Source organism: Crassostrea angulata, chromosome 4, assembly GCF_025612915.1.
Source record: "Crassostrea angulata isolate pt1a10 chromosome 4, ASM2561291v2, whole genome shotgun sequence".
NCBI lineage: Eukaryota > Metazoa > Mollusca > Bivalvia > Ostreida > Ostreidae > Magallana > Magallana angulata.
In genome coordinates this window covers 29,956,839-29,970,815 of record NC_069114.1, presented here as the reverse complement: position 1 = coordinate 29,970,815, position 13,977 = coordinate 29,956,839, and the positions used below count along the sequence as shown (strand labels likewise).

Below are 13,977 nucleotides of genomic sequence, written 5' to 3'. Positions count from 1 at the left end.
TTACCATTAACATTACTTAATTTTCTTGAAGTAATGCATTACATTACCATTACATGAGTAAAGTAATGCATTACCATTACTTTGTGAAAAGTCAATAAGTTTTTAAAAAGTAATTTAAAAACTAAATCAAGAGTTTTTGTTAATATTTCATAAACAAAACATGCTTAAAATATTTACAGGTTCATGTTCACTATCAGGTTTAAATTTAATTACTTATACAAGATTGCTGTTGCAATTGTAGTTTTTAAAGTAAGGTTGGTCCCGTAACATTTACACGCTAATGGCGGAGTTGATAATCTCTGTTATTTATGTCTCTGATTTTCGGAGTGTAATTTTTAATTAAAGGAACGGTTGTATCGGAATTCGTGTAGGTGATGCACGAGTTTACACAGAAAAGTAGTAAGCGGCGAACGGATTTATTTTTACCTATTAATTTTGCATGAATCGCAAATGAAGAAAATCGTGTCAGATAAGTCGGTCTTAAAAATCAAAATGGCGAACGTGACAAATCTTTTTATTGTCAAAGTTCTTGGAATCTTATTGTAAAAAATTATTTCTAACGTCAGGTGCATGTGTTTGTTATCGGTATACAACTGTTCACTTTGTTTGTTAATTCAGCAGTTTTAGATCGAGTTTTCGGGGTTTTCATAAAACTTTTATTACGGATACCGTCCGACTTGCGGATTTTCCCTTGGATGACAAAATTGAATAAATCTAATCATTAAAATTATCTTCTTTGATATAGTTGTTTGATTTTCCCGGTTAGTAGTAATTTTTAAAATTTTTCCTTGGGGTCTTATTTTACATAATATACCGTTGTGTTAATTTTCTACAATTATGAAGGCCGGGATTGAGTAAAATTTAGACAAAGTATCAGACAATTGCAAAAAAGCCGAATTAACATAGATTGTAACAACTAATTCAAACTCATAAATTTTGGAAGCATATTCTAGGAAATCCAGGACAATTACAAGATCCCGTCTTTCAGTACTCTCAGAACTTTGATTTCTTCAGTTATCGATCATTACCTTCATAACCCGTATGAATAATTAAAAAAAAACATAACATTTTATTGTTTACATTAACACTGTTTTTTAATAAATGAATATACATGTACTGATTGTAAAAAGTAAGTAAAATTCACTAAATTACTGTTAATGTACATCAGTGCGTTAGCTAAAAAAAAACCCAAACATATAGCCAAATCGTCTCCTATGGGAATTTGAGGCTGACATCATCAGGACTATTTCGTGCACTCCGTGATTTTTCTTAGGTCGCTGTAGGTTTTGACTATTCGATAAAAGGGGCGTATACATGTAGATTTCAGTTCTGTGTGTTTCAATACAGCTATGAATTAACAATAAATGTACATAAGAAATAGAAGGAATTATACTCGTTGGATGTAAATATATTTAAACAATCAAATGCTTTCTTTGGTGATTCCTGCGGTATGTGAAGGTGGCGACCTTACAGACATTACGTTAGCGGGTTATGTAATTTTTTCTGTAATGATTGCTCCTTTCATAACCCGCATGAATCATCAAAGAAAGCATTTTATTGTTTATATTTACATCTTTCTTTAAACAAATTAATGAATTAATTGTAAAAAGTAATTAAAACTTACTAAATTAATGTTAATGTACATCAGTACGTTACCTCAAAGAAACAATTTAACTAAATCGTCATCAATTGGAGTTTGAGTCTGACAAAAAATATATTTATATTAACCTATATTTGTTACGAGAGATAGGTATAGAATATGAAAAGACTGAAATCTACACCATCCAATTCTAACCAGTATATCGATTGATCGAAATCTTCAGCAACCTAGGAAAAATCACGGACTGCACAAAATAATCATGATGTAGCCAGACCTCAGGTCAAATATCTCGATAAATAGCTATTTTTTCTATTTAACGAACTGCATGATGTACATTAATGAATTGTGAACAGGCACGCATTTAAATTAGAACATCTTATATAGGTATATATATGTAAATTTAAATTGATGGATTTCAATTATAATTTATGTTAATTAAATGAGCTGCACACCAAGAACACATATCTCTTATCCATATTCTTCTTTATAAAAATATATAAGCCCTTTGTCAGCAGTTTGAAAATGGTAATCGCGTGGTGTTTTAGTTATTGTTACAATTTTGTTATATTTCAGACAAAACCGATTGATGTTCATAGTGGGGAGTGGCCTTTAAATTCTTATCGGATAGACCCAGTTGATATTGGATAGTTAATTAACACTACGTAAAATCAATGAGCCAGCTGTATGACACGACCAAGATTGGAGATGTGCCGGAGAAATCAAATGCGGTTTTTTTTACTCTTCCTTCTACATGTATATTGTTGACAATTGATAAATGATGGGTGATTTAGTGATTATTTATTTGTATAAATATAATTTACAATGTAGTTATAAGTATAGACGATAAAACGTCTTTTTTGCCGGTTTCCAGAGATGTGATGAAGTGGGTTTTGTCTACATACATTCATATTCTTAACTGCAAATATTAACCGTTAAAATTGAAGGAAGATATTTTTCTATACATGTGACGTGTTCAGATTTTTGCAGTTGGGACTACTTTTTCGCAGAAGTCAGTCCAACAGAAATGACATGGCAAATTAAGTGTATAGTAAAATATTTACATCCATGACTCCCCTTTTTTTTTTTTACGGAAATTGATTGTAATTCACAGCTGTATAGAAACTAACATGACTGAAATCTGCACGATCCAGTTCTAACCAGTTTATCGATCGATCGAAACCTTCATGCAGCAACTTAAGAAAAACCACAGACTGCATGCACGAAATAATCATGATGATCTGATGATGTCAGACTTATATAAGACGATTGCATAGCTATTTCTGCTATCTGTTGTATAAAAACAATAATTTAGTTACTTTTGTCTACTTTTTACGATCAATTCATTAATTTGTTAAAAGGAAGATGTAAATATACAATAAATGCTTAAGAAGGTAGCGACGATCATTGCAAAAAAAAAAAAAAATAATAAATAAAAATAGAAAGCATATTGTTAATATGTTGTTTTTTCGTTCTTTTGTATAATTACTGGTTTATTGACCAAATAGTGACGTTGTTGGTAACGTTGCTTGTCATTTTACATGGTGTCAAAAAACCACGGCAATGTCAGCATGTTACTGTCAGCCACTTCAAAGTTTAGATTTGATTTGTATAACAAAGGAGGTTTATTAATTGTTAATACATGTATAAGATATATACGACGAACTTTACCAAAACCAGCTAATTAAAGTCAGCATTTATTGTTCAACTTTCTCAGCATGATATCTTTAAAACTGGCTTAAAATACATCTTCGAAGTCTTCTTTATTTGAAGCTTCGTATGTACATGCATTTCAACCATGGTTGATGGCGATTATATGACAATGTTGTAATGCAAATCAAATGCTCTTATTTAGTTTTATCTGTGCCATCCAAATAGATTCAAATAAACATCTGCTTACTTATAGGAACATTATTACACACGGGATTGTCATATTATGACACTAGTTATAGATAATCATCGCCTCCTCACACCGATTCGTTTGTTGTATGATGTTGAAGATAATGCGATAATGCGTCCCTGATTGATGATGATGATGATGATGATAATTGCGCAGTGAAGGACCTCCAAGATTACCTCTTTTGGAGTCTTCAGATACACTCGCCTTTTACAGGCACGTGTTGCGTCGTTGTTAAAAGGGGGGGGGGGGGGGTTTAAATCTTTTTTTTTTTATAAAAGGGGGGGGGGGGTTACCTCGTATCTTTTGATTTTGATCTATATGCATTAATCAAATTTTACTATAATTTTATAAAAACTGTCCATAAAAAGGAGGGGGGGGGGGGCAAATTTATTAAAATTCATTTTTCTACTACAAGCACTTGACGTTATAATACAGTGTATCATTGGGTTGAGAGTAAATATCTTTTTATTATGCGAAAAATATACCGGTATATCGTCAGGTACTTCCGTTTTATACATATCAATGTACTATTTCAGAATATTTTTTTATACTGAACTAAAGTGTTCAGATCAGTAAAAAGGAGATGTGCAACCTGGTTGAATAAAAATAATTTCTCCATGTGATAAAATTAATTACCCTAGTAAAGAAAATACGAGTAAGATTCTCACCATCATGTGTAAATATAACACATGACAATATCATCTTATTGTAGCATTGTGTTTATATTTAAACTGTCTTATTGATAAAAATATGCTATCCTTAATTATGACAGGGAAAGTGATTTGTACAAAAGGTTGTTAAGTAACATTTTGTGCAAATTGAACCTACAGACAGACTAATAGCATCAGAGAGGCTATATCTATATCGGAATTAGCCTCCTTTGAACCTCCGCTTAAGTTCTATCAATGATGGAAATGTATGACCCTGAAAGTTTATCTAGTAATATTAATCTACTGGTCAATAAGGTGTTCTGAATCAGTTTGAAATTAAACATTTGAAAGCCAAAACATTTTTTTTTCTTTAATCAAACAAAATTTGGGTGAAAATCTATACAAAGAAAATATTTAGCTCCTGTCTTTTTGTCGAATATCAGGGTCTGCTTGGAACTCCATCATCTTGTTGGAGTAAGGCATGAAACCTGTAAAAGTTCAATAATTTATAAATTAATCACCACAGCAAAAATTTCTCCAGAATTCAGACATATCAAAAGAAAAACACAAACAAAGACTTTATCTGTAGCTGCACTGACATTCTAAATGAATGGCTGTTCTTACCGAAGGCTCGGGATGTTTTGATGAGACTGGCGATGTGTTTCTGCATGGGGATGCACAGCCCTGTGATTCCGCGATGGTATATCATCCCCGTGTGATTGGACACAAACTGACTCAGCAACCGCACATTCTGTTTGACCAAAACAAATTAACATTTGTATCATTTCTTCAAATAAAAGAAATGGTGTATCTTTTATGTATATTTTCTTCAAGTAGACACTCTGGATGTTTGTCATTTTATTAGCAAGTCAATTTATTTTTGTCTTTACTCTTTTGGAGTGGTTTTTGTGCGTCAATGTACATGTAGTAGCATTGATATAAAATCAATGTGTTTTTGCTTTCATACAATTTTTTAATGAAGTTCATGACACATGAAGGCGCATGAAGCCTATGATAATTCCCAATTTTAGTGGTGCTAAGCGGATGAGAGTCATTGACTCCCCCTAGATGGAACATCAGCCCATCCCAGTTCAACTCCCAGGGTAAGCTGGTACCCAATTTCAGCCTGGTGGACTGAGACACAAAATAAAGTGCCTTGTCTAGGTGCACAATACACAACATCAAGTGACCACAACACAGTTAAAACCAACAACTATTCGGTTACTAGCCTAACGCCTATAACCACTGAGCCATGTGCTCCACAATGCTCTATAGAGAATGAATTACGGTATAAAATCAATGAAGATCATTTCATATTTAGAACTGCATTTTTAATTATGATAGTTACCTACACATGAGTTTTTTGTCAAGCACACTTACTTTGTAATCAAGGTGGACATCATATTCACAAATGATGCATTTTTTTTGCTTAGAACCATATGGGTGAGGAGGCCTTTCATTCTTTAATAGGGAGAACTGAAATTGGAAAAATATATGAATCAATCTCCTTACCTATAAAAGATTATGTTGCAATAGTTTTTTGGGTTTATTTTATAATCTAGGCAGAGATTCGACGCCTTCACGGAATCTTTGGACAGTCCTTCATAATTCATGTCGGGGAAATTCAGCCTCTACTTCTGCCGCTTGTTGCGATTAAAATCATAATATTCCAGTGTCTCACCCATTTCAATTTTGCAGCTCAATCATCCTTATAAATTATCTAAATTAAACCTGCATGCACAACTTATATATATTATTGTTTTCATTCTGCAATCATTTTCTTTCATCATCTTTTAAATGACTTTGGAAACTTTTGGTTTTAAAGGTACAAACAAATGGTGGTTTAAATATACCGGTAAACAAACACATCAGCTGGATAAATTGTTATAAATATCCTCTTTAATATTAAAGAAAAATGCACATTCAATGGTAATAATTAATTTGAAGGATAACTGAGCTGCATTACGATTTTAACCGTGACCAAAGTTAGGGCTAAATTTCCAGACATGAATTATAAACGACTGTCCTGAAATTCAGTGAAGGTATCAGTCCAAATACAATGTATCGGGCCGCGTAAAATCTCTACCAAGATTAGTGAGTATACTGAAACCTAAAAACTTATGATCTCTTCTTCAAATAAGATTTCATAAGGAAAGCTGGCTAAATTTCAGATTTAATAATGAAAGCTGGCTAAATTTCTTTCCCCATTTTTCACCAGGACCAATCACCGATATGCACATACTTCATCTTTTATTTCATCCAATCCCTTGGGTGTCTTCTCTTTCTTCTGCTGCTGTTGGGCAGCGACCATTTCCCCGAGAATCTTTTCTATATTTTCAATGCTGAATTTTTCTTCTTGTTTCACGTGACTCTCCAGTTCTTGTATGTACTTTTTCCTATATTTGAGCCCCCTTGGTGCCGCCTGTAGAGTAGGTCTGGGGCTCACACGGTAATCATCTTCTCCGAGCTTTTCCAAGATTTTCTCAGATTCCACTTCATCTCTTGATTTATCTCTGTCAAACTGGTCCACCTTACTGAAATCTTCAACTTTGGTGAAATTTTTTCCATCCCAGAACCGAGTTGACATTGCTCGTGGGGTTGAAACATAACATCCTGATTAAAAAAAAGGATATATGAAATATATGGAATATGAATGTTCATTTCATTATGGTTTATTATGTTAGCCTAATTCATTTTTACTCTTTTACATATTTAAAATATAACTGTTCTTCTACTAGTGTTAATTCCATTTTATAAAAAGAGATAAGAAATTGGAAGAAACCTAATTTTATTCAAGATCAGGCCAAAATAAAATTATAGTTTGTCTGGAATTGCTTGCCGCCTCATTGAAATACCACCCGCTGATAAAATTTTATTTGCTTATGAATGAGAGCATTTCTTCAGAGATTTGAAATTTTAACTTGCAGTTATTTGAATGCTCTCATTTAATAGATTTGGAGAGGATTCTGGCAATTTCCACAAATTTCCGGTATTTCTGACCTTTTATTCTCAATTTTTTTTAAAGGTTTTTACAAATGAAGCCTACTGGACAACACTATGAAACCTAAACTGCCAAAGTGAACTGACACTGCAAACACTTTTAAAAGGAAAAAAACTCTGCATTGAACATTATGTTAAAATCTTAATTCACATCATGATTATCTCAGGGAGTCCATGATTTTTCGACCAATCAATAAACATGGCATGTAGATTTGAAGTTTTCAGTGCAGTCAGTTTTTATACCGAGCGCAGCGAGAGGCGGGCGAAGCCCGCCTCGCGAAGCGAGGATTAATGGTAACACGTATATATATGAAAATCAGTGAAAAATGAAAGTTGAATCAGGGGTACTAAGGCCAAAAAAAATTTCTTCCAGCCCTGGGCGCCGCCATATTGGCAGCCATTTTGTTTTTAAAAAGTTAGTTCGATCATTGATTGACTGGTACTTATCGATGTTTATTGCCCCTGAACTCGGTTAAATAAGTTCCAATGTTTCATTAGAAGGTAATCTGAATTAAAAGAAATTAAAAAGGAAACCAGGTAAGTTTCAGTAGTGCTTCAATCAAGAAACACGACTTGTTCTATGTATGTCTTATCAAATTATCAGATGGAAAATAAAACATTTACGTCAAGGAACTGATCTTTTAGATACTTATTAAAATATTTAATTTCATTACAACGGCATTCATATGAATTTAATTGATGAACACTGAAAGAAGAAATAAAAAAAAAGTTCGAAATCACGTAACTCTCTTCGGCTATTTCCGAAGACAAAACTTGAACGTTTTACGTCTGAAATATGACGTCATAATGTAGACTGAGCACGTGACGTTTAGTTAAACTTTGGCTAATGATATGTGTAGGCAACCAGGCGGATCCTACTGTATGCGTTTCAAATAAATTTTGTAATTGATAATTAAGTTTCAGTAGTGCTTCAATCAAGAAACACGACTTGTTCTATGTATGTCTTATCAAATCATCGGATGGAAAATAAAAACATTAACGTCAAGGAACAGATCTTTTAGATAATGAATATAGTATTCAATTTTATTACAGCGGCATATTCATATAAATTAAATTGATAAACAATGAAAGAGGCAATAAAAAAAAATCGGAATCACGTAACTCTCTCGGCTTTTTCCGAAGACAAAACTTGAACGTTTTACGTCTGAAATATGACGTCATAATGTAGACTGAGCACGCGACGTTTATTTTAACTTTGGCTTATGATTTGAGTAGGCAACCAGGCGGATCATACGGTGTGCGTTTCAAATAAATTCTACAAAAATCAAACTGCACTGTGTTAAATCTGCGCTCGGTCAAACGGTCACACCGTTTACATATTATAGCTATGAATTAACTATAAGTCTCTGTAAAAAATAGAGGGAAATCATACTTGGTAGATGTAAATATAAAATCATAAATCAATAAAAACTTGAAGTATTGGTTACATACTGTAGCGTAAACTAAAAATTATGTATAATAAAAAGAATTTTGTAAGATATATTGTATTTAAATATTGTATTTAATTTTGTATTCAAATTCATTTAATTTTTTTTGGCATCCATATCGAGGGTTTGAAATTAACAGTCGCCCACTCGCCATTTGCGACTAAATTTTCATGTGGGCGATTTGAAAAACAAATTAAACAATTCCTGATGCCAACACATCTTTTTTCCAAGTCTCGGGGTGAATGTGACGTCACTACATTATTATTAATTATTGATAAGATTGCCGACTCCTCTGTATTAACCTGACAAACTAGAGGGGCGTTTCAAAAGGAAAATCTTGGGAATTTTTCATACTAATGAATTAACATCGGCGCATCAAAAATCGACGCGACAGCAAATTTGTGAAAAATTGCGTTGCATTCCTGTTCGCTTCGCTCACTTTGTGAGCAAAGCTCATGGCTTGGTTTTTACTTATTTTGACTCTAGGTATTAATTATTGATAAGATTGCCGACTCCTCTGTATTAACCTGACAAACTAGAGGGGCGTTTCAAAAGGAAAATCTTGGGAATTTTTCATACTAATGAATTAACATCGTCTGAAGCAAGAGGTATTTATACCGAGCGCAGCGAGAGGCGGGCGAAGCCCGCCTCGCGAAGCGAGGATTAATGGTAACACGTATATATAAGAAAATCAGTGAAAAATGAAAGCTGAATCAGGGGTACTAAGGCCAAAAAAAATTTCTTCCAGCCCTGGGCGCCGCCATATTGGCAGCCATTTTGTTTTTTAAAAAGTTAGTTCGATCATTGATTGACTGGTACTTATCGATGCTTATTGCCACTAACTCGATTAAAATGTTCCAGTGTTTCAAAAGAAGGTGATTTGAATTAAAAGAAATAAAAGAGGACACCAGATACGTTACAATAGTACTTTAATCAAGAAACACGACTAGTTCTATGTATGTCTTATCAGATTATCAGATGGAGAATAAAAATATTAAGATCAAGGAACTGAAATTTTAGATACTGAATAAAGTATCCATATTTATTACCGCAGCATTTATAGCGAGCGCAGCGAGGCGGCGCGAAGCGCCGCTCGCGTAGCGAGCTCCATAGACAACGTGTACGAACGGAGGAAATTCGAGTTGAAATCTGCACATTGTTCAAAGAAAATTTTATGAGGCCACGTGAAAACGTTCTACTATCCCAGTGATCCTTTGCGGTGCATAGCAACTTGGCGGAACAGGAAGCGTTTCTAAGGAAAATTCTTACCTGTAAATCGCATACATCATTTTCATTTAACAATAAAAAATCCTTTTAAAAACATTTAAAGTAAACAACACATATGCTTACGTAAAAACTGTACCTATGACGTCATTTCCTTCCCCGAATTTGTCCGACAATTTACGAAAACTGTCGAGCGCAAAAAGTTAAGTATGACGTCACAGTGATCTCGCGTTTAATATTCCCGCGATACATTTAGAGGTGGATCAAGCATCTGTACTAAATGTAACGTGTAGGAAGTACACAGTAGGGAGTCACCGTTAATACTGATACTGCGCTCACTATTAACGGGGACTCTTTGGCTGATTAGTTTTGTTTTGATGGTTTTTTTTGCTCAGTAAATAAACATGCAAGTTCCATGCTAAATTTATTGTCACATTGATCCAATCATTGTATACGTTAGGTAGGTGACAAAAAATTATTAAAAAAGAAAAGTCTAATCATTATTAGATCTACGTGTAGCCACGTCATTTTGTAATGAATAAATAAAAGAAAAAAATTAAACTGTTAAAATATCTACATGATTTGTTATAGTTGCATATGTGGTCAAACCTTTCAATAATATTGGATATCACACACTAAAAAAAGGGGGAGGGCACATGTCTACAACGCTTATATAGCGTACAAAAATTAAAAAGATTAAAAACAAAATTGATGTCACAGAGGAAAATTAAAACACCGGTAACAACAAGGAACAAAATGAGAAATAACACAGACACACAATCTATTGATTTTAATGATCATTATTAGATAAAAAAATTTAAAAAAAACCGGCTTTGTGTTTATCAAAATATTCTAATAAGTCTGTTTAACATTTTATTAATGCTCAGTGGTAGTTTTTTGTTTAAGTGTATAAACCTAGTAAGGGACCATTGGAATAAAAGTTTGATATCTTCCGGTTCCTTGCGGCAAGGCGTGTGTGAATAGAAAATTCGGACTAGTTGCACATTCATTCAACGGATTTTTTTGGCGTCAGTAAATCGGACCAGTAATGCATCGTTTTAATCGTCCCAGTAGTTCCCTGTAATCATGGCAATTTTTATCACTTCACACTCTCACGAGAATCAGCAAGACAAATTTAGACAGTAAAAACAATAACGATGTAAGCGACATAAAGTCAATGTTACCTCTAAAGTTCACCTCAGTACACTTTCAATCAAAAATAATCGTGTGACGTCACAAACGTTTACACTTGATCCGATATATTTTTTCGGAGTCAGTAAATTTTGACCCACAATTCATAGTACCAATGGTTTCCAACCTCACGTTCCAACATCACGTTCTCCCGAGAATCAAAGTAAAACCTTTGAAAAGCTTATAAGATGTGTAATTTTAAGAACATCATGCTTTTTAAGTAAATAAAACAGTATACTTCGCATACTTTTATTTCTCAGGGGAGTTTTAAAGAGTAAGACGACACTTAACCAACGTCAGCTTTGACGTCACAATAAGCACTGATAAGGGGAAATTACTCTAATTGAAGTTATTGTAAATCTGCTGAAATGACCAAAATCCTCTCAAAATCTTGCAAAGGCTAAGATAAAGAACAGCTGACGAATAAGGACATTTCTTCAGATACAGGAAACAGTTGTAAATTGCACTAATTTGGATGAATGCTCACAAATATTTTATTCACTATAATTACGGTAATTTCCTGAAACGTAACGTTATACGTAGCAGCGCCTTTTTTTTAAAGGGGGTGGGTGGGTGGATGGCAGCCTCATCCAAAAAGAAAAATAAATCATGAAAATTCTAATCCTTCAGCCCTTTAGCAGTTCAATGGTTTCTTTATTTTCACTTCCATTTAATATGTTTTACGGTGCTACCGTTCTGGCGAGAGCAGCAAGAATTACACATACCTTGCATCATTGTCAACTTATAGTTTTATTTAGGTATCAACGAACGTCAAAGAATTTTTGAGAGAGTATAGCTCTACAATAAGTATGCAAAAGGTACTAATGTTAATGGTTATGATACATACAGCGCAACCCCCTACCACGAGAGAGAGAGAGAGAGAGAGAGAGAGAGAGAGAGAGAGCCCGGTACCTGTTTAATAGTAGGTGTGTAATTTCCCACTTTTAAATTTAATGGTTTGACTATATACAAAATCTACATAGTTTTTTTTTACCTGGTTTTTTTTTCATTTTATTCCTTTTTATTTAGTTCAAAATGTTCTATTGTTTATTTCCTCCCTACTTGTATACTTACCTGCCTACTGTACATGCATGCACAATTAGCTTAAAATGGATCGATATGACAGTAAAGTAAAGTATGGCTCTTGCTAGTGTATATATATATATATATATATATATATATATATATATATATATATATATATATATATATATATATATATATATATATATATATATATATATATATATATATAATCTCTATATTAAAAAAAGATTAAAAAGAAATCATATGTCAATGAGGCAGGTATCGCAGTCTATACTGAAATAGCCAGTACACTCATTACAGATGTTTGATCCACCTCTAAATTTATCGCGGAAAATATAGCGCGAGTGCAGTGTGACGTCATCCATGACTTTGTTCGTCTTTGTTTACGTTTCTCGACTCTATACGAACGTATGGATGCATGTAACAAATCTTTTGAGTCTCGCCAAAGCATATGCTGTAATCAAAACGTGTCTTCAAACTTTAAGTCACCGTAAATTACGAGTTAAAAGTCGGCCATTTTTGGCAGAGCACCACGGGTGAAAACATTAGAGAGCATTATGGGACGTAGACAAAAATTTTTGTTTGATGAACTGTAGGTTTAGCTCGTTTTTTTTCCCGCGCACACTGGTTCTTATAGCTCGCTTCGCTAGCCGGCGCTGGGCGCCGGCGAGCTGCGCTCGCTATTACATGCGGGGGGGGGGGGGGGACAACACCATGTTCTTTTAACATGATAAGCAAATATTTTTAAGCGTAAATTAAAAATAAAATTAAAGATTAATTATTTTTTTTTAAGTGGAGGGGCAAATCCATGGTAAGTCGATTTTCTATGTATAAATTGACAAAAATGAAAAAAATTTTAGCATGGGGGGAGCTCTATGATGAGTCAAGTTTTATATTTAAGTTTAAGAAAAAATGTCTACTGCAGTGCAATGAATATTTATATCTTAATTACTCAACAACATTGTATCTGAGATTAAACTATTGTTCTACATATAAATAAATAAATTATAACAAATCTTATAAACTATGAATAATGAAAATTTACTGAAAAATAGGTATGTTTTATTTTTTGGCATTCAAATTTCACGTTGTTAATTTTATTTTATTAATTTATTATAATTCATTGTTTGATCACATGCTGTGCTCGCCCCAACGGTCGCACCGTAAAACATATTATGAACTAAATTGATAAACAATGAAAGAAGAAATTAAAAAAAGTTCGGAATAACGTAACTCTCTTCGGCTGTTTCCGAAGACAAAACCTGTACGTTTTACGTCTGAAATATGACGTCATAATGTAGACTGAGCACGCGACGTTTTGTTAAACTTTGGCTAGGCAACCAGGCGGATCCTACTGTGTGCGTTTCAAATAAATTTTGTTCTACAAAAAACAAACTGTATGCACTGTGTTAAATCTGCGCTCGGTCCAACGGTCACACCGTTCACATATTAAATATCGAATAACTTATGAAAATATGATGCAAAAATATCTTGGGACAGACTATAGTATGTCATCCCGAATTTCCCCGGATACCTGCATCTGCAGCAGCTGCCTGCTCAGTATATTTTGGTGTGTAGTCAGGTTATGAAGTTGATACATGTATAAGCAATTAAATCAAATGTATATATACCTGGGAAAAATTGTCTGTACGTTGAAAATAAAATCTGATCGGCCAATTTTGCCACAATGGTCCGCATTTTCGATGTCCTCGGTGAAAGTGAACCAGAAACTCAGATGAGAACCAGTATAGTTTTAAAAGTAAGTTGTTCCATAACTATTTCTCTAACCTATTTTGGAATTACATTTAGATAAGTCATATATTTCTTTTATAAACGGCAAAACGCTGTATTTATATTAGAGAGTTTAATTACGGGACAATTTGATTAAATACAGAATTATTAGTTTACTAATAATGATTC

General features: G+C 33.5%; 1 protein-coding gene across 1 annotated transcript; it reads right to left on the bottom strand.

Moving 5' to 3' along the window:
• Positions 1 to 4,504: 4,504 nt before the first annotated feature.
• LOC128179566 (uncharacterized) lies at positions 4,505 to 13,819 on the bottom strand. Its single transcript, XM_052847007.1, has 5 exons — positions 13,689 to 13,819; positions 6,390 to 6,760; positions 5,528 to 5,623; positions 4,772 to 4,898; positions 4,505 to 4,635 (listed from the first exon to the last, which is right to left on the bottom strand). Exons 1-5 carry the CDS (start codon positions 13,753 to 13,755, stop codon positions 4,562 to 4,564), a joined length of 735 nt encoding a protein of 244 aa, XP_052702967.1. The 5' UTR covers positions 13,756 to 13,819; the 3' UTR covers positions 4,505 to 4,561.
• Positions 13,820 to 13,977: the final 158 nt, after the last annotated feature.